A 20,759-nucleotide genomic window follows, 5' to 3' on the forward strand; every position below is an offset into this window, starting at 1 on the left:
TTGATAAGCAGTGAGTAGGTCCACGCCCAGGATCCGACCCTCAAACCCCAGGCCACCAAAGCGGAACGTGGGAACTTAACTGCAACACCACCGAGCCGGCCCCATTCCGTATTTCTTGACATGTCTCTCATATGTTCCATCCCATGCTATCTTCCGCTTTTCAGCCCATCTACTGAGGTTTTTTTATTTCAACAACCAAATTTTAACTTTATTTTTATTTTGAAATAATTTCAAACTTCCAGAAAAAGTTGTAGGAATAGTATAAAGAATGCCATTTACCCTTCACCCAGATTCATAAACTGTTACATGTTGCCACGGTTGCTTTGTCATTCTGTGTGTGTGTGTGTGTATAAGAATTACAAAGGCTCATCTTGAAATGTTTGTGTACCCACACACATACTTTTTTCTGAACTACTTGGAGTAAATTACAGAGCTCATGCCTCTCTATCTGCAAATACTTCAGGGATATTCTGTTACATAACCAATTATCTACAGTTACCAAAACCAGGAAAGTTAACATTGATAACCATAACAATTCTCAGCAATGCCATCATCTGCAAACCTTATTCAAGTTCTGCCAATTGTCCTAATAAAGTCCTTGAACACGTTTTCCTGGTCCAGAATCCGTCTAGGATCTTGCATTGCATTTAGTTGTCATGTCGCCTTAGTGTCCTTTAATCTGAAATAGTTCCGCAGCTTTTGACCTTTGTGATACTGACGTGTTCTAGAGTAAAGGCCAGTGATTTTGTGGACATGATGTTGTGTCCTCCTCAGGGCATCCCATCAGGAGGCCATGGCCTCCGCGTGTCCTGTTATTGATGATGTCATTGTCGATGACTTGTTTAAGGCAATACCTAGTTTTTTTACTGTAAAGGTACTGTTTTCCCTTTGTAATTAGTATGTTATGGGTGATACTTGGAGACTGTGTTTTAGCATCCGTTGATAATTCTTATGTGACTCAGTGGTTACAAAGTGGTGATTTTCTAATTCCATTATCACATCTACATTTATGAATTGGCATTCTGCTGTAAGGAAGAAGTCTTCTGTTCTCGTTTACTTTTTATTAGTAGTATGGATTCTTATTTTATTCAGTGAGTTATAGTCTATTAGGTCATTATTTGTTTTGATGCTCAGACTGACCCAGACTTGGCTACTGGAGTTCACCAGGCTGGCTCTTGAGTCCTTTGACATGTGCCCATCGTTATTTAAGCACTTCTTACTTTTTGGCACATTAAGATGTTCCAAGCTCATCTTGTAGTTTCCTTGCCCCATATGGAGTCAGCCATTTCTCCAAGGCACTCTGGTTCCTTTTAGGGAGGGTGGTATTTAGAAACTAGGATCTGGGTGGCAAATAATCAAGATTTAAATTTCCAGGGCCGGCCCCATGGCTTAGCGGTTAAGTGCGCGCGCTCCGCTGCTGGCGGCCAGGGTTCGGATCCCGGGCGCGCACCAACGCACCGCTTCTCTGGCCATGCTGAGGCCACGTCCCACATGCAGCAACTAGAAGGATGTGCAGCTATGACATACAACTATCTACTGGGGCTTTGGGGGGAAAAAAATAAATCTTTAAAAAAAATAAAAATAAATTTCCAGTTTTCTGTATTGTTTCTAGAGATTTATATATTCCGAAGTCTTCAGTTTGTTGAGTTTGGGATCCTCTTGTTCATGACACTAGTCTTCCACTAGTGTTTGGCAGTTTGGGGAGTTGCTCATCTTTGTGTTAGTGAACCTGCTCCCCTCAGTTCTGTTTCCTCAGCTTCCTGTTCTATCAGGAGTGATGGACAACAGCTGTTTGTGAGGGCAGACAGAGGTAATCCTTTCCTCTCCTCGCCTACTCCAGAGGATTCAGGCTTTCCCCATTCTGCTGATTTACCTCCTCCATCCCCCTGAGTTTTGTCACTGCCTAGCCAGGTTGGGGGAGCCTTCTTGATGGAGGAGGATGGAGGAATGGTGGTCGGGCTAGAGCTGGGGGGAGTTACTGAGGTTTTCAAGGTAAACGTGGCTATCAGGAGCTTCAGAGTATGAGAGGAAAGGAGCCTTTTAAGAAACTTTTTATAGACTGTATCCTCTTCACAGTGTTTCTGAAATACAAGTGAAGGAGGTCAGGAGTTGTTTTGATGTTATGTTGTGGTTGTGGGGACACGTCTCTGGACTGACTCCCATGGGTCTTGATTTCAGTAAGGTTACACATGTCTTCTGGGTGTGGGGGCTTCCTGCCTCCGGAGAGTCAGTCGCTGCCCTGTACATGGGGGCACAGGGTTAACCTGCACTGCTCTGGCTTGAGGCAGAGGCCACTGCTGCTGGCTACTTTGCACAGGCAAGGCACACTGGGGACTGACTGCCTGCTGCTCAACTGCCCCTCCTCCATGGACCCCCCCCCAAGTGTGTTAGGGGCTGTTTGAGTTAGGGGCTCCCCTGAAATCACTCCCATCTCTCCAGTGGTCTCAAATGTTTTGGGTTATGGCTTCCTATTGCTATTTCATTTTATACTGGATCCCCTTTACTTCCTATTCTTCAGGAATTACTGAAATTTCCTGATTTGCTTATGGTACCCTTTCATGTTTTTCAATGACACTTTTGAATATTTTTATATGTATTTTTTCCATCAGGTTTGGGGAGGTATGATACCACTCTGTGCTCAGTCAGTCGTCTTGTTCTGGATGCCACAAGTAAGGGGTGTTTTACCATTGGCCTAGGTAATGGGGGATCTGCTTGCAGCGCACTGAAAAAGAGTCTCCACTCAGAGATATTAGATGCTTAGTTGAGATAAGTAATCTATCAAATGAACTGTAGAATTCTTGTTAATCTGGGGTCCTAATTATAGAAGTGTTTCAACCGAAAATGTGCACTTAAACTGGATACTAACGTTTTGTGAAATTTGTTTTGTTCCATGGAAAGCACCCTATTTAAAGAACCGTTGTTTGTCTAGTTCTCATCCCAAAATCTTCTCTGGAGTGGCTCGTCCATGCTGCTGGTGGAGTTTACAGCTAGCACTTCCATTTATAACCTTGCTGTTGAAGGGCACCAGCCACGTGAGGGTTGGAGGACAGGTGCCCCTGCACTCCACTTAGTATGTGCAGTAAATTCTAGTGAAAATCTTCAGCGGTAAGACTGCATTACCCTAATGTTTCCACTTAGTCATCAGCCCAGCCTGACCAATAATAGCAAGATTGAGCAGAAAGAGGACAGCATGGTCTTTCCAGCAGCAAGGGTGACCTGGTACTGGCTTTCCAGTCTTTGGTCAGGAGTGGCCCACATACAGCATGCCTTGGGTCAGGATTGGTCTTGGCAACTGAGAGCTGCACTGGGCAAGAGGCCCTGGTCAGAGTGAAGGGCAGGCAGGCGAGAGTCAAACCTGTGGTCAAGATAATAAAATACCAGGATGCTTAGTGAGAGCTGTTCGACTAACCACCTCATACTACAGGTGGAAAAAGTTAGAGGTTGTGATCCACCCCAAGGTCAAACCATCAGTGGCAGAGTGGCCTGACATACTGTCCTTTTAACACTGATGTCTGAGCACACTGAGCACACCAAGCTTAGTGGGAAATCAGTTCTAAGGGACAATTATTTGAATTAACGACCCCTAGAAAACAATGAGAAGGACTAGGAACCTTGTTAACCCTGACAACCAATGCCTGTCCTTTTTCATGACCCAGTCCGATCTGATTTCCTTATGGAGAAGAGAATGTTCAACAAATACTGAATGCCTACTACCAAAAGAGATACATTTTCTGACAGCTAGATGACTGCTTTCCCAAGCCTGTTTGCTCTAGGATCTGTAACGTTTTGAAAACCGTGTATGTGTTGGTATTACAGGAGTAATTGCAACTCAAGCTGTACTATCTGGTCCAATATTAACGTCATTGCCTACTGTGGGGGCCTCTGGGTGTTTTATGTAGAATTAACTGAAATTGTGAAGTCAAATATGGCCTGAAATAATGAGTCACATTTATCCCAAATAGTTTTTATTTTGTCCCATATTTCTACCTACTTTACCAAATCTAGCTCTCCATAAGTAAACCAGGCAGAGATTGGAAGGGCATCACTTTATTCCAGAGTTGATAACTGAGGGAGATTTTGACAGCCTTCCTTCACTTCCTCCCTCAGCTCTCTTCCTCGTCAGAGGTACTAACAAGGAGGGTTGTCAGAAGCTATTGGAGGAGGAAAATAAGGTGAGGGCTGCACACATTTTAGTTCACATTTGGTATGTCTTGGCAAGGAGAAAAAAAGAAGTGAAATTAAAATTACAGGTAGGGGCCAGCCCCGTGGCGTAGCGGTTAAGTACGCTCGCTCCGCTGCTGGTGGCCCGGGTTCAGATCCCGGGCACAGGTGGAGGCACCGCTTGTCAGGCCATGCTGTGGTGGCGTCCCATATAAAGTGGAGGAAGATGGGCATGGATGTTAGCCCAGGGCCAATCTTCCTCAGCAAAAAAGAGGAGGATTGGCATGGTTGTTAGCTCAGGGCTGATCTTCCTCACAAAAAATTAAAAAAAATAAAATTACAGGTAAATTCAAGGGAGGACTAAAATAGCAAAAAATACTAATTTTGTTTCTCTTGGTTAACTCAACCAGGCCTTTGTCTCTATTTCTGACTGATAGAGACCAAACAGGTTGGTTTTCTCCTACTGCCCTATAGTGGGTAGAGACTGGTTTCCAACATTGTCCAAAATGTCACCTTCATTTTACACGTATTCCTTCCAGGAAAAAGTGGTTTTCTAGCATAAGATTAGGGAGAAAGGTTTAAAGTATTGTACGGAAGTTTCCAACCACAGGAGGAGCAAAACACCAAAGAAGCTGTGGAAGACAGGGTGTGGCAGAGAGCTGGAGTCCGAGGCATGCTGCCTCAGAAGGCAGGCCAAGCCGACATTCACACTTCCCCGGACCAGGTCCTGCCCAGAGAGGAGCATTCCAGTCCTTCTCATCATCAAGAAATAACCAAGCCCAATACATCTAGAGGCAGGCCACGTATATCACACTGTCTTTGCAGATTTCCAGGCAAGAGCTAGACCAACTGGATGGTCTCCAGAGCCCTAGGCCAAGGAGAGCTGGGCGAGTCCACGATGTCTGGTCAGAGCTGTGCCCGGTGTTCACGTCTTGAACATCAGGAAGCCCCCGAAGGCAGTGCCCGGGCTGCTCCTTATTACTGATCCCTGGGTTAACTCAAACCAGACTCTCTCACCCTTCTGCAGCTCAGCCATGGCAAAGGTCGTTGCCGTGCTTCCACCCCTCTGCTCCTCAGTGGTACCGACAGGGGTCCGATGGTGACCTCCAAACACCAGCTGCCCGGCGCCTGGCCCTGGGCCAAATTCAATGCTTACTGCAAATAGGTAGACCCCACGCTCAGGGGCTCGGAAGTAGCCGTGTTCAGGGAAGTAGCTGCTGCCAACGTTGATGTAAGTAGTGTTGAACTTCACTGTCTGTAGGGCAGCCATCCCTTCTGAAAAGCTGGCATAGAAGGCCACAGGAGAACCTGGAACACAGGAGGAAGGTGCTCAGTGGCTCAGCTCCTCAATCCCTTGGATGGGAAATTAAACCCCGAGATCTGCCTTCCTCACCTTATTAACAGAAATAGGTCACCATTTCTAGATAACCTAGGTATTCCCAACAGCAGTGTGTCTCAAGGTGTGGGAGGAACCAGCCAGCTCTCCATGTTTCACTAATTGAGAGAAGGGGAAATACGAGTCTTTGGTCTCTACTCGTGTACATTTTAAAGCACTTTCTTGTTTGATCCCTTTTCCTTCCAACTTCCTTGAGAGATAAGAACCCTGATTGAGGAATTTTTGAGTCTTCAGTGCTTAACTGGTTGCCCAAGGCTGCATGGCTTGTAAATGGCAGGCTGGAACAGGGGCCCAGGTCTCTGACTCCCAGACTACTGCCACCTGCTAGGGATCTGGAGCTATCCAAGGCAAATAGAAAATATTACCTATTCTCAAGGTTCAGTGCTAACACCTGTAAGAGAAGGAAGGAAGTGAAGGGTGGTTCCTGCGGGATGTTCAGCGCAGGACCTTAGGAGAGAGAAGGAAAGAGCAGGTGGGACCAGGGAAGAAAAATCTTTTTCAAGCTGGTCATCTTAATATTTCCAAAATGTTGCACAGAGCCCTGGGATTACAGATGGGAAAACTGAGGCCCAGAAAGGGAAAGCTTGCTCCAGATGACACAACTAATACATTACCTAATGGGAGCTGCCCTTGGATCTGCTGATTCCTGGGTGCCCACCCACTTGAGGAAGCACTTCAGCCAGCCTTTGGAGGGTAAGTAGGTCAGAGAGAACACAGGTGTGCGGCCCACCAGCCCACACGCAGGCATGGAGCCAGAGGAAGCGCTCTCTGTGTAGAGAGCGAATGTACAGTGACGAAGGAGCCAACCGAGCTGCCTGGCCAAGAAGCTCAGGCGGGAGGACAGGGCCAGGAGATGGGACAGGGAGGGTGCGTCCCACTGGGGTTCCGCCCATGACACTGGCCTTGGCACTGACAAGGTCATGATCCCCATGTTCTCTCTCTCTCAGGAGGAGCAATTTGCGTAGCAGTTAGTGACTTAGGACCCAGAACCAGAGCCCCAGCTCTTTAGCTCCCGGTCCAGCAATAGCCTCTTGAATGACAAAGTCTGGCTTTTCTCTAGTTCTGGAAGATTTTCTGAGAATTACTTCCGAATAGCTTTCTCGTTTGTCTAAGATGGTGTCACCTCGAAGGCCGGCTGCTGGCCCTGCAGTTCCCCCAGCACCCAGGAGGTGGGGCGCTCGCCCAGCCGAAGGAAGGCCGGCCTGGAGCGCCCTCTGCCGGCGCTTGGGCCCCCTTGCACCGGGGGGCGCCAGCCTGCTCGCAGCTTGGAGTTTTAGAGGGAGACCGCACCCTGCCAGTGGGCCCAACTGCCCCTCAGAAGCTGGAAGCGTTGTGCTTCACTGACTTGCCAGCAGGAAAACTGAGAGTGGGCTTCCCTGCAGGGCACAAATTCAAGCCCTCTGGCCTTTCTGCAAGACAAATAAGGGAGAATTTTTATTTTTAATCTTAAGAAAAAAATTATTTTGAGATAAAATATTGCAGTGGTAAAACTCAGATACCTAAACCATCAAGCAATTGAGGTCTTGCACCACTCAAAAAACGATGGAAGAGTTAGTGTAGGCGGACACAGCCCAGCCCTGAAAACAGTGACTACTAAATGTTAAGCTTTTTGCTAGGTCTTTGGTAAATGTGTGGATTAGTCTTCACAACAACCCTTCAATGTCGGTTCTCCCCTTTACAGAAGGAGAAACTGAGAGAAGTAAGTGGTGCCAGAGCCTGTGCTCTGTCCACTGCCTCGGGCCTCAGGCCATAACGAGGCTCAGCAGGAGCAGAGCGGGCTTGGGGTGGGACCTGCAGCGAGGCCTCGGACTTCCCACATGCCAGGCTACACCAGAGTACAGATGGCCCGGATGGCAGCCTTGTACTTAGCCCCGTGTCTGGGCGAGGAGGTGGCTATGGCCCTGAGGCCAGCATCCCTGGCAGGGGAGAGTCTCTGGAGGCACAGAGCCTAGTGGACCCCTTCCCAGGGCCACACTCAGGGAAAGGATGGGACTGTCAGCTGCAATCGCCTCAGCCTCAGAGCCAGCTTCCCAGCCTGGGTCCCCAGGGCCCTGCAGGGACCAGCCATCGAGTGCCTTTCCCGGGGAAAAGCCAGCACCCTAGAGACAGCTGGACTGGGTTCCGAGCTCCTCTGTGCCACTCACTAGCAGTGTGGGCAGGATACTTCCCCTGTCTGAGCCTCAGTTTCAGGTAAGATGGCAGTGATGATGCATCCTGGAGCTGTTGTCATGATTCAACATGGCAAAGCCCAAGAAGGGCAGTGCAGGGGACCTGGTGCAGAGCAGCAAGACGGGTCAACTATGTAGCAGAGAGAATGAGTTCCTTTCAGGGCCCAAGCCCCACCCCGTGTTCACCTCTGTGTCACCCCACGGCAGGTGACACCAGCCCCTATCCACACACCACCTGTACACAGGGGAAAGCTGGTTAAAGACACATGGGTGAAGTGGGGTCCCACGAGAGCTGAGATGGAGGGATTTGAGGGTGTGCCCTGGAAGCAAGAGAGGCATTCCCCCTCCCGGCTGTATGGTTAGAGGGGCAAGCGGCCAGCGGTGTATATATGAGCCTCCAACGTTTACATGGAGGGGCTTTGCCTGTTCTTTGATGGTTTGTTCTTGTGACTTCTACCTCCTTACACTCCAGGTAGCTTAAGAGACCCCTAGCCCTGAATGGAAGGTGGGCCAAGGGCAAGGCCGGCCCTAAGTAGTCCTGACTGGTGGTCATCGTGTTCTCTTTCACTCGCGGTCCCTCTGAAGCAGAAGAGCTGCTTGCACGCAGCCCTGTCCTTGACTCGCCCAGTCTCCCTGGGCACAGGAACTCACCTGCTTCCCACAGCACTGGCCCTTTGATATGCGCATCCGCTTGCTTCTTGTCCCTCCTCCGGGGATCTTCCAGATCTTTCTGCTTTTTCTTCCCTTTCCTGCTCAGCATGGCCTGAAGCTTCCCCAGGTCCAGGCTGATGTTGGCCGCCACAAGCCCCTGGAAGTTCCCGAAGAGGCTGTGGAAGAGCCGCTGGTGCTGCTCCAAGCCACGCTCGGTGGCGGAGAGCGCGCCATGGAGGCCCTCGAGGGAGCCGTTGAGGGAGGCGGCCCACGAGGCCTCGCAGCAGCGCCCCAGTCGCTGGACGGCGGAGTCCAGGCGCTGCAGCTCCCGCGCCAGCCCGTCCACGTCGGTCCCGCCGGCCTCCTCTCGCCGCGCGTCCTGGCTGGGCTCCAGGCGCTGCGCCGCCTGCTCCAGGGCCGCCACCCGGGCGGCCAGCGCGTCCCAGCCGAGCGCCTGCTCCTGCAGCCCGCTGGCGGCGTCCTGCAGGCCGGCGCGGATCTGCTCGTAGCGCAGGGGCAGTGGCCCGGGCGCCTCCTCGGCCATCTCCTCCAGCACCTCCTCCCCGAAGAGCGCGGCCAGCACGGCCTCGTGCCGCAGCGCGTCCTCCAGCAGGGCTGCGAAGGAGCTGTGCAGCCGGCCGAGCTCGCGACGCATCTCCCCTTCGGCGGCCCGCAGCGCGCTCGCCTCGCTGGCCAGCGCCCGCAGCTGGCTGCGCAGCCGCGCCGCGTCCGCCCGCGCGCGCTCGGCCTCCGTCTGCTGCGCGTCCACCGCCCGCGACAGGGCGGCCACGGCGCTGCTCAGGGCCTCCAGGGAGGAGCCGTCCCGCTGCCGCCGCTCGTCCAGGCTCACCTGCGTCTCCTCCAGGGCCCGCGTGGTGTCCCTCTGGCCCTCCCGGATGACGTCCAGGTCAAAAGAGAGCTTCTGGCAGTTGCAGTCCTTGACATACTTAATGAGGTCGGCGTGGCCGCCCTGCAGGTGCTGGAGGGTGAGGTTGAGCTCCAGGAGCTGCCGCTCCATCTCCTCCTTGTTCTCCTCCATGATCAGCGACTTCTCCATCAGGATCACGCGCAGCTCGCGCAGCGCGGTGTGGTTCACCTGCAGCTCCTCCGCCTGCCGCTCCAGCTTGCTGATCTGATCGAAGCTGTCGTCGGATTCCGCATACAGCTCCTTGATCTCATTCTCGTGCTGGGCCAGGGTCGCCCGCATGTCCGCGAGGGTGCTCTGTAACTCCTGTTCCCTGCGGCCAGCGGCCACGTGCAGCGCCGAGAGGTTCCTCTGCAGCTGGCCCAGCCTGGCCTGCAGGCTCTCGGGCTCCGGCCTTGCCCCTGCCCCTGCCGCTGCCACGACCAGGCTGACATTGGCCCCCAGGGGCTCCTGGGCCTTAAGGAGCCTCTTCAACTCGGCGTCCACATGGGCCTGGACCGCAGAAAGGGAGTGGTGCAGGGAGAGGTGCTGTGAATGCAGGCGGCCCTCCACGTCCTGCCGCAGCTGGCCCACTCTCTGGGCGTTCTCCTGGACCTTGGTCTCAAATTTAGCACCAAGCTCTTGGAAGTCAGCCTTGGCCACAGTGCTCTCCTGGACCCTCTTGATGGCCTGGCGGTTGGCTTCCACATCAAGAGATAGGTTTCTTATGGCCTGGGAGAGGCTGTGCAGGCTGTGGTTGAAGGTCCTCCAGATGGGGCTGAAATGCACTTGCAGGAAGGCGTCTATGTGAGGCGGCAGTACCTGCTCCAAGGATCTGCCAGGAAACTCTGCAACAGATGCACGTTTTTACACAAGCTTTGCAGGAGCAGACACCTTCCCTAGGCGGAACTAGAAGGGGTCCTCTGAGGTTTGGGGCCCCTTCCTGCCTCCCCTCCCACTCATCCCCGTGGATGTGACCAGGCTCTTCCTCAGCCCCTAGAGTCTGCCACTCACCATGCTCCGTTTGATTGGCCTCAGTTGTTGCTGCTGTGAGGTTGCTTTCCAGAGCCTTCCACAGGCCTGGGAGGCTGTCTGCCACCTGGTGAATGTCATTCTGGAGCTCTCCTAGCACGTGTTCCTGCTCCACCACGATGTTGCTGATCTCTGCTGCTGGGGGGCCTGAGTACACATGAGAGATGAGTGTTGAGGGCTACCTCCCTAGGCCTGGGCAGATCATGAGGTACAGAGAAGGAGATTTCGGGGTTGAGAGCAGGGAGGTGTGTGCTGATGTCCTCTGAGCAGGAACTTAGAAGCCTTTAGCCGCAGAAGAGCAAATGCATGGCCAGTGAGCCCTCACCCTGCCGCCGACACCCACAGCAAACATAAGTGATAAATCATGGCACACTTTCTACCTCAGCCACAGGAACACAGCCTCTCAGCATTCTGGGCAGCCCTTGTCAATCGGTAGGAGTTCACCACATGAGGAAACTCATTCACCATCCCAACCTTGGCCCAGCCTGGAAAGCCTCCACAAACGGTGTCTCTTGGTGGTTCTCCTGTGCTGACTCAAGAGCAGGGACAGCATGACTTCCTGGCCCTGGTTAGGGGAGGGGTGGGAAGAGTTCCTCCAGGCCATGGGAGCTTGTGCAGTTCAGAGGGCAAAGAAGGTGCCAGATGAAGCTGTCCTTCCCCGAAAGTGGAGTCAAGGAAAAGGGTGCATGTGCATAGCCAGCAGGCAGGGAACTGAGGGCCTGTGAACTGGCCTCCGTGGTGGGAGGAAGGGTGATGCAGGGCCACAGGGGGGCCCCTGCTGATTCGAGGGGCAGTTTCCTGAGACGGCACTGCCCTGTCAGAGGAGAAAGGGCCTGGGCACGTGGGTTCTTTCTGCCGCCTGCTCCTCCTGCGCCTTCCAGGAAAGCAACATACCAGGTTCAAAGCCGTCTGGCCTGTCCCAAGGCTCCTGGAGGCCATCACCTGGATCTGCAGGCTCAGAGATCACCGTGGGATCTGCAGAGAGGAGGCAACAGGTGTCGACTCCAGAGGTCAAGGGAGCTACATGACCTGTGGGGTCAGAGGTTGAAGTGGGAGGGGAACACAGGGAGCCCTACCGTGGTGCTGACAGTCGGGGCCCGAGAAGCCTGGGCAGCACCTCCAGGCCACAGAGGCCAGCACCTTCTGCTTGACCTGGTACACAGGCTTGTGGGCCATGCGGTACCTGGGGAAAGAGAGCCAGCTCAGCGACTCCAGGGTGAGCCAGCACAGGGCCTCAAAGCCAGCTCAGGGCCCAACCTACCCTGCCCCGCCGCCACTCACATGACTTTGACTTTCTGGCAGTCCGGAGACCCCTGTGGACATGGCTGCTGTGAGTTGATGAGGAATTTCTCAGTTTTGCAAGCAGCTATGAAGGTGACCAGCCTGGACTTCTGGTAGGGGCACCAGTTACTGGAAAAAATGAACCAGAGGAGAGGGCTGCTGAGCCACGCCCAGGCCCCCACAACCCTTCCTAGAGGTCAACAGTGGGTGCCAGTGCAGAACACCCCTCCCCCTGCCTCCCTGCCCCACCCAGTGCTGGGGATTCTGGAATCCATTAGCCTGAGAAGGGAGTGCTCTGCATTATTCATCCCTAGCTCCACAGCAAATCTCCACAGACTCTGCCTGCAAGGGCCCCTGCTCCACTGCCTTTCAGGACACCCGCCCCCAGAGGGCCAACACAGAGAGACTCAGTAGCCCCCCTAAAATCACGCAGCAAAATCACCCACAGAGCCAGGAAGGGCTCTCGCTGTTTCTCCTGGTACCAGGGAGGCTGCATGGTGCTGCTGGGGCTAGAGAGTCCTGGGTTCGAATCCTTCACATTTTCTGACTGTGTGACCTTGAGTGAGACACTTAGGGAGTTTCCACTTCCCCATTTATCCCACGGAGACCCTCCCCCCTGTGGGCAGATGAGTACTGAGTGCCTGGCTCCCGGGAAGTGCTCAGTGAACACTGCTGCCCTGCCCTGTGACCACTCACATCTCTCTTCCCCAGAGAGCCGGCCGCAGGGAGGGCACCTGCTCCCTGGCCGTGCCCCGTGATGGCCGTTACGGAAATGGATTTTCAGACAGTTGGGGGAGGCAGATGGGCTGAGCAGTCCCTTCTCTGGGAAGGGCCACCCACACCGAGGTCCTGCAGGATGGTTTGGAGGTCGCGCTCAGCATCCTGACCACCGGGGAGGCGGTCCCTCCATCCGTGTCCTTCACCAGTGTGTGTTGTGGGTCCCGGGAGCGGGGGATGCTCACCGCCGACAGAGCCCCAGTTCACTGATCGGTGGCAGGCCAGATGGGCGCAGTAGAAGGGGTCAGAGGGCCCTTCCTCTGGCAGTCAGTTCCCACAGCAGAACTCTCCAGAGCTGCAAGTGGCAATGACCTCCATGGCTCAGTCAGCTCTGCACGTCTTGGGTGCTCTGTGCCGGGCTCAAGCCCAGCAGCACTCAGTGTAGACACGGAGGGGCAGACCTTCCCTTCAGGGCCCCCAGGGAGAGTAGGCAATCTCAGCTTGTGCGGTAGCTTAGGGCCCAGGGAGACTTGCAGGAGGAGGTGATCATTTGGCACCAGGAGCTATGACAGAGGTGTGTGGCCCACTGAGGTGCAGAGAGTGGAGGTGGGGAAGGGGCTGCAGAGATAAGAAGACTTGAGTGCCAACTGAGGAGCTGGGCTGTGTCCTGACGGTGTGGGAAGTCATGGAGGGGTTAAGCAGGGAAGTGACGTGAAAGAGCTACCCTAGTTCCTGGGTGCAGAAAGGGTGGGAGGGGCAAGAGGCAGGTGTCAGGCGTCCAGGAGTGGGGAGGCTGGCGGCTTGCCCTGGACAATGACAGTGGATGTGGAGAGAAGTAGCCACATGTGTGAGTAGTGTATCAGGAAGCGGTGTCCAGGGACCTTGGAGATGGAGATGGAGTTGGGGCTGGGATCTTATCCTCTGGAGCTGATCTCTGTCCTGAGCCATCAGATACCATCACACAGGGATACTGCTGGGGAGGGCAGAGGCAAGGACTGCGGCAGATTGAGTGGCCAGATCTGTTTTGAGTGCTGAGCCCCCCGGTCTGCTTTCCCTCTTGGCTCCTGGAATCCTAGCGGCCAGTCTGTGCCCTCATGGCAGCAGCCTGAAAAACCTTGTCAGGAAAATGACCCCACTTAAGAGGAAAGACCTAAGACACTGACTGCAGGGGTTCCCCCAGTGAAATAGCCCAGCAGAGCATCCTATGACAAAACAGATCGGAGAGCCCTATCCATACACCCAGCTTCCAGTCAGCTTCTCAATCTCTACTCTTAAGTGGGCAGACATCCAAGGACGCCCCCTGAGGACAATCTCCATTACAAAAGAGGGAGATCAAAACAAGCAGATGGAAGAACATCAACTTGGAGAAAACCAAGACTGTGCAGGGAGAAGAGAACTTCTCCCAAATTTGCATTAATATCCCCAGATTGATAACAGAAGTTACTGCATCCAAGAAGCAAGAACAGGAAGCTATAAAAAAAAATGACAGAAGAACATTCAGAGAACAACATCAAAAAAGAACTCTTGGAAATTAAAATATAACAGTAGAAATGCAAAAGAAATTTAATAGAAATGTTAGAGGGTAAAATTAAAGAAATGTTTCTAAAAGAAGAGCAAACAGAGAAGTGGAAACTAGGAGAGAAAAAGGTCAGAAAAATAGAGGACCAGTGTTGGAAATCCAACATCCAAACAATAGGAGTTCCAAAAAGAGAACAGAGGGAGGAAGTCATGGATGAAAAAAATCAAACAAATATTCCAGAAGTGAAGGACTTGAATTTTCAAAGTCAAAGGGCCACCAGTTACCCACAAGATGATAAAAAGAAACTCATCTCAAAGTACATCATCATGAAATTTTAGAACTCTAGGAATGAAGATGATCCCACACTTTCCAGAGAGAAAAACCAAGCCGCACACCCAAATCAGTAATTAGAATGGCCTTGAACCTCTCAATAGCAGTATCGGAAACCTACAACACAGTAGGAAATGGCCTTCAAGATATTGAAGGAAAATTATTTCCAATTGAGAATCCTATACCCAGCCTAACTACCAATCCATGTAAGGAGAGCAGAATGAAGACATTTTCAACAAGCCAGGCTTCAAAACGTTTCCTCCCCGGGACCGCTCATCAGGGAGCTACTGGAGCAGTAGTTGGCAATCTTGCCATCAAATCTTCACGTCAACACCATCCTGCGGCACTTTAAAAATAGGAGCCTCTGGGCCCCATCCCAGACCAGTTAAAGGAAAGTCTCTGGGGCAGGGCCTGGGCATCAGCATTTTAAAGCTCTCTGGGTCATTCTAAGGCATAGCCCAGGACTGAGTACCACTGTGCCAGCAATGCTCCACCAACACAAGAGGGAAAACCAAGAAAGAGGAAAGCACGGCATCAGGAAACAGGAATTCCAGCTGGGAGAGGAGGTGAAGGGAGTCCCCAGGAAGATGGTGAAGAGAGACCCCAGGACAATGATGGGCAGTGGGTGAGGGGCCACAGTCCAGACTGGAGGACTGCTGGAAGCTCAGAGAGGTATCTCCAAGAAGATACAGGTGGTCAAACACCTGACACAAGTGAGAGTTGAGAGCAGATGTGGGCAACTGGCCAAGAGTTTGGAACCGAGTGGTGACAAAGACACAGAAAACTAAGAAAAAGAAAAAAAAGAAGAAGATAATTGTTTACTCCAGGGAAAACCAAAAGTGTGCAGGGAGAAGAAAAGAATTTATAGTTTTTTTCAAGTCTCAACTCTAAGTAGCAAATGTAGTCACATGAATGTACTCAAAATGACAGTATGGGAGAATGAAGGTGTGTGTGTGCACCTGCACATGCATGCTCGTGCACACATAGGCATGCGTGTTGGGGTTGGGGTATGGAGTAGGAATGAGAGCTGAGTCATAGACAATGCTACTTCCCAAGAAGTAGCAATAGAAGCATGTTCTTTAGAGATACAGAGGTAAATACCAAAAGCATCACCTAATGAGTTGAAAGTCATTCCCTTTGGGGACTAGAGGGGGCTGGGGCTACTGATTGTCCCAATAAGCCTTATGGAACTGGTTGACTCTAACCCAGGGAGTCAGCAAAGTTTTTCTGTAAAGGGACAGATACATAGAAAATACTTTACCCAAGACCGACTACATAATTTGTGGGGTCCAGTGCAGATGAAAATATAGGGCAACGGTAGAGATTAAACCAAGTGCAGGGCCCCTCTGAGTGCCAGGCCTTGTGTGACTGCTCAGGTCACATGCCCATGATGCTGGCCTGGATTTTAGGTTTTCCAGGACATATGGACTCTGTCGCATTTACTCAACTCTGCCATTGTAGCACAAAAGCAGACACTGACAATATGTAAATAAATGAGCAAGGCTGTGTTCCAATAAAATTTTATTTACAAAAACAGGTGGGGGGCCAGATTTGGCCCACCAGCCATAGTTTCCTGAGCTCTGCCTATGGGAGTGTATAAGTAATAAAAATGAAACTTAAAAATAAAATAATTTCCATCTGGAAGAGAAAATGCAGGTGAATAGGTAAGAACATTTTGGAAGACAACAATGGGTGAGGAGTTTCTCATCCAACTATCAAGACTGACTCTAAAGCCAAGTAATGAAAACTGTGGGACACTGGCTCAGGATTTGACAATCTGTGGGAGCAGAGACCAGGAAGGACCCAGGAGTCCCGAAGGACTAGTACACGGTAAAAAGGAGGCACGTCAAAATCGGGATGGAAGCAAAGAATGTTTACGTAACAGTGACACAGTGGGCTGTGAAAGTGCTGGGCCCAGAGCTCAGGGGCCCTGGGCGAGACGGCGGCCTGCACAGACTGTTCCAAGGACCAGAAAATGTGCCCACCTCCAGCCCACCCGCTCCACCGTGGGCCCCATGGAAATTCCTGCAATATGGGCTCAACTCGAGGGAAAAGTATTTCTCTAAACCAGTGGTTCTCAGTAGGGGAGAGGGGACTTCCCCGGCAGACATTTGTGGTTCTCACGCCTCAGAGAGTGGTGTGCTACTGGCACCTAGTGGGTGGACGCCAAGCATGCTGCTAACACCCTACAGAGCACAGGACAGCCCCACACCCCTACAGCAGAGTCAGCCAGTCCTGAATGTCAGCAGTGCAGAGGTGGAGAACACCCGTTCTAAACAAAGCTCCGCTCCTTTTACACCCTCTCATCTGCTGCAGAGGGTCCAGAAGGCCTGCGTGCCGGGTCTGGTCCAGCCTGCCAGAGAGTGACTGGGACTTTCCATCTGGAGCTCCTGGAACCGGAAGCGGTGCTGCCCACCCTTCCTGCCCAGGAACTTTCTCTCCTGACCTGCCGGAACCACTGGCTCCGGCAGCCACTGTTCTCCCTGCCCACGCTCCCCTTCCCTTGGCAGCCCCATCCCCTTGGCACAGTACAGGCTGCTGGCCCAGAAGCCCTGGGAACATTCCTGACCTTTGCTTTGGTTTCCTCCAGCTCTTGGCAGCTTCATGCTGGCCCTCTGAGCCCCCAGCCCAGCTCACTGAAGCGCCCCATTGTTCTGACTGCTCCTGATCTCAGGCCTGCTCCTTCTTTGCGCCCTCCCTCGGGAAGCCGTGCTGGGTGCCCTCTTCTCCCAGTGGTCTGCTGAGGGGCAGGTGCCAGCCTAGAAATGAGTGCAGGGCTCCTCCAGCCTGGCTTGGGCCTGCCCTGGGCCTCCCACATGGCCCTGACCTGATGCCCTGCCCCAGGCAGGAAAGAGTCTGCCCACCCCCTTGGAGCTTCTAGGTGGAAGCTGGGAGGCTGGGCTCTCCTCCTCTCCCCTCCCCCTCCCTGGGCTCAGGGTTACCTTGAGCAAGGCCCTTCCCCCAGTCCTGGAAATGTGGAGAAAATTCCCACTCCCAGCCCCTCCCCGGGGGCAGAGGGAGGGGCTGTGGGGAAGGCAGAGAGAGCCTCCAGCACGGAGAGGGCTGTTAGCCTGTTAGCCTCCTGAATTACGGATGCTGCTGCTGATACCCCTTGGGACTCTTAAGTGCCTCTTAACCAGCGAGGAAAACCTACCTCGCACTGCCCTTTCAGTCTTCCTGGGGAAGGAGGACGTGTTCTCAGCATCCTTGCTTTCTGAGGCTCTGAATGCAGCTGTGAATGTGACCACTCCAGCGGAGAATTTTGCAAAGCTTTGTCTTTGAGCCAGAAAGGGGCCTGGGCAGAGGAGCCTGAGGCCCACTCGGTGTCCAGCCCAGAGCCAGGGTTCCCTGAGTGTGACTTGGGCCAGTGGGGCTCTTCCCTGTTCATGCCCAGAGCCCAGTGCCTTGGAGAGCAGGAACAGGTGCAGGAGATGCGGCCATGGCCCAGAGACCACTGGCCTGGTCTCCACCCTGCTCTCACGTGACCTTCAGAGATATGCATGACTCCTCTGGGCCTTCCCAGCTGCAAAAATCACAAATGCTCCTTATGGTTGGGTCAGAGAAGCTGATGCTAGTAGCTGGGGCCAGCTGGGCTGCTGGGAACAGCATCTCCCACACTCCTACCCTTCTTCAGGGAGACAGGACAGAGGACACCTAGGATTTGCAGCCCTGCAGATGTGGGCCCAAGCTCTGATCCATCACTTAGGAGCTGCGTGGCCCTGGGTGGCATCCCCACCCCTCAGAGCCTCACAGCACGTAAAGTGGAGAGAAAAGTGGGACCCTCGCAGCACTGTCACCACAATATGGAGGTGGGGCACCTTGCCTGGGGCTCAGCCCGGTCCCCACAGCAGGCTCAGTCCTGCCGGGCAAGCAAGTCTTGGGTCTGAGGAGCCCACATCCCAAACTGCTGCTCTCCCCACCCACACCCCCACCAGGGAGCCCGGAAAGAGCCTCCTCTCCACTGAGTCCGAATACCCCCATTGCTAGCTCATTGGGCCCTACCCCCACTGGGCCCCCGGAGACCTGAGAAGCACTCGACCACACCCCTCCTCCACCTGGAACCTGGTATTGGGCACCAAGTTGTTCTGTTCCACCTTCTCCTTGCAAAGGGTCTCATCTGGGTCTACGTCCAGGGCCTGCCGTGGCCTGGGGGCCCAGACTCAGGGGTGAGGGGCAAACGCAGGGCAGGCAGCCTGGCAGCCAGGGCGCAGGTCCGCGTCCCTCCCTGAGCTCGGAGTGCCTGTTCCCCCTCCCCCTCCCCTGTTGCAGGGGGAGGCTGGAGCAGCATTTCCGCCTCTCCCTTCCCAGGAGCTCGGGAAGCAATCAGCCTGAGGAAGCCACACAGCGTTTCCTCCTTTTCTCACCAGCCCCTCCGGAGGCCTTGACCACTCGGGCCTGGCCTCTGGGGACCACAGCTTCCGGGCTGTGGGAAGGAGACCCAGCAGGCAGCTGGGACCCCCTGGAGCCCCCTGGGACCAGGGCTTGGGACACCTGCCTAGGCATTCCTGGACCAGGGTGCCCTTGTGTGCACCTCTGCACGCTCTGCACACACTGGGACCACCTGGAGAATGGCTGAGTGACCCCCACAGGGCAGCCCAGGAGCAGTCCACGGGCCCACCCTCCCTGGAGTCAGGGAAGGCAGTTCCTCCCCAAAGCAGAGAGGATGGGGGAAACAGGCCCATCTCCTACCTCCTTCCCTGCCACTTGGGCCCCGCATCCTTCCTTTCATCAAAGGGAGGCAGCGGCCTGGAGACAGGGGCACAGAGCTAATGGCCTTGAAGAAAGAAGGCTGGTCCTCGGTCCTGCAATCAGCGCTGGGCGACTGGATTCCCCCACCAAGAGTCACCGACATATCTCAGCTCTGAGCAGAACTGGGGATGAGGCAGGAATGGGGTCTCTCCAGGTCCATCTTCTCTGGCCGCACCTCCCCACTTGGTCAGCCCCCCTCACTGAACTCCCAGGGCTTCTGGGTCAGCAGCCTGTGCTGTGCCGTGGGGATGGGGCTGCCGAGGGAGGGGGAGCGTGGGCAGGGGGAGCAGTGACTGCTGGCGCCCGCACTTACTCTTGCCCTCCTGTCTCTCCCTAGCCAAATCCGCTTTCGGGAACGTGTCCAACAGACACATTCACCTTGAAGCATGAGAGCTTACGGGAGAACCGTTCCAGGCAGACGCGTTCTCTGAGCCAATGAGATGGTGACTCTCAGACAGAGGGGAGACTCTGGAGGGGTGTGAGATGGTGCTCTCACCCTCCAAATCCAGAGAGATGCCCTCAACCATGTTTGGGGGAGTAGTGGGGGGGCCTGAGGCTGTGTCTGAGTGCTCCAGGGAACAGAGCATGGGCTCTGGAGTCAGACTCAGATCCTGGTTCCAGCTTTCCTTAGCTGTGTGAGCTTGGGCCAGTTGCTTAGCCTCTCTGAGCCTCAGGCTCCTCTGTAAAGGGAGCTGTTGGGAGGATGAACTGAGATAACAGTTGGCAAGGTGTCTGGTCCAGTAACTGGCACCTGCTGCTCTAACTGTGGGGTGCCCTGAGGAGGGACCCGCAGGCCCAGCACCTTATCAACAGGAGGATTCCTGGCCCTGGACAAATAGATCACTGGAAAACAGTGTCTGGTCCAGTCACAAGACAATCCTGCCCATTTCCAGAGGGGCACTGAGGCAGAGCTCGCTGAAGCCACAGCCTCCTTTTTGTTCTGGAGAGAGAGCAGGGCACCCTCTCTGCTCACTGCTCTGCTCTCATGGCCAGGCTGAGGACCCTACCCCAGTCCCCGGGGCATTCAGATCAAAATCCAGTCCCCTGGAGCATCTCTCCTCTATGGCTTAGGCCGGACAGCCTCACTTGGGCTCAGCCATCAGAATTGACTTACTTCGAAGAACAGGAGCCATTGCCAAGCCAGCTGGAGACTTCCGGAACCACAGCCCCTCAGTGCTCCATGCTGCGTGGTTGACGGCAAGAAGTGCTCCGGCCCTGCACAACCCCGAGGCCCACTCCCTGCCATGGGTCAGGCAGGAACTTCCTGTGGTCCTTAGGCTGGGTCCTGGGGTGCCCGGTCCAGCCTGGCTGGGGGTGGTGGCTCCTTGAAGGGGAGCCTGGCACCTGACACTTCCTGCAGCCTCACAGCTGGCCCAGCAGATAGATAATATCAGCCCATTTCACAGATGGGTAACTGAGGTCCAGAGAGCCGCTGCTCTGGCCGAGCCAGGGCTCAGATCCTGCACCACGACCTCCCCCAAGGTCAGGCCCTCCTTACCGTCCGATGGGGTCCCTGCTGGTGTCCTCAGCCTCCACCCTCCAGACCCCAGGCGGCCTGGGGCTGTGAGAATCAGAGAAACTGGTACCAGGGGCCTGGGCATAGGCCCTCGGCAGCCCCCAGCCAAGGGACCCCCCGAGGCAGAGCAGCAGTGTCAGGATCATGCCGGCAGTGGGGCAGACTCAGCCTCTTCAAGTGACTCCAGAAACTGCCAATGCCGGTGACGTTGTCTTCAAGTTAAGTCTCAGAAGGAAAAGAAAGCACAGGGACAACAAAGAGAGGAAGTGGCCTGGGCCGGCCCACCCGGTAAGTCTCGTCCGGCCCCCTCACCCCCCGCCTGGCCCCCCAGAGGC

General features: G+C 54.1%; 1 protein-coding gene across 2 annotated transcripts; it reads right to left on the reverse strand.

Moving 5' to 3' along the window:
- Positions 1 to 3,752: 3,752 nt before the first annotated feature.
- Positions 3,753 to 20,651, reverse strand: MMRN2 (multimerin 2). 2 transcript variants are annotated; one of them, XM_087431811.1, is made up of 7 exons: positions 20,407 to 20,651; positions 11,594 to 11,722; positions 11,389 to 11,495; positions 11,207 to 11,287; positions 10,295 to 10,459; positions 8,377 to 10,128; positions 3,753 to 5,469 (listed from the first exon to the last, which is right to left on the reverse strand). In XM_087431811.1, exons 1-7 carry the CDS (start codon positions 20,568 to 20,570, stop codon positions 5,087 to 5,089), a joined length of 2,781 nt encoding a protein of 926 aa, XP_087287937.1. In that variant the 5' UTR covers positions 20,571 to 20,651; the 3' UTR covers positions 3,753 to 5,086. The 2 variants fall into 2 exon arrangements, with proteins under 2 accessions (XP_087287937.1, XP_087287938.1); XM_087431812.1 differs by lacking the exon at positions 20,407 to 20,651 and adding an exon at positions 17,314 to 17,651.
- Between the last annotated feature and the right edge of the window lie 108 nt (positions 20,652 to 20,759).

This window comes from Ceratotherium simum, chromosome 6 (genome assembly GCF_057802395.1).
Source record: "Ceratotherium simum simum isolate JZ-2026a chromosome 6, ASM5780239v1, whole genome shotgun sequence".
NCBI classification, from domain to species: Eukaryota; Metazoa; Chordata; class Mammalia; order Perissodactyla; family Rhinocerotidae; genus Ceratotherium; species Ceratotherium simum.

What these genes read in the sequence shown, in the direction of transcription:
- MMRN2 (XM_087431811.1), bottom strand. Translation starts at nt 20,570, where the DNA reads ATGATCCTGACACTGCTGCTCTGCCTCGGGGGGTCCCTTGGCTGGGGG. An exon ending in AGCAGGGACCCCATCGGACG is followed by an intron (nt 11,723 to 20,406) that starts GTAAGGAGGGCC and finishes CATTTTTTCCAG; the next exon opens with TAACTGGTGCCCCTACCAGA. An exon ending in GCCAGACGGCTTTGAACCTG is followed by an intron (nt 10,460 to 11,206) that starts GTATGTTGCTTT and finishes ATGTGTACTCAG; the next exon opens with GCCCCCCAGCAGCAGAGATC.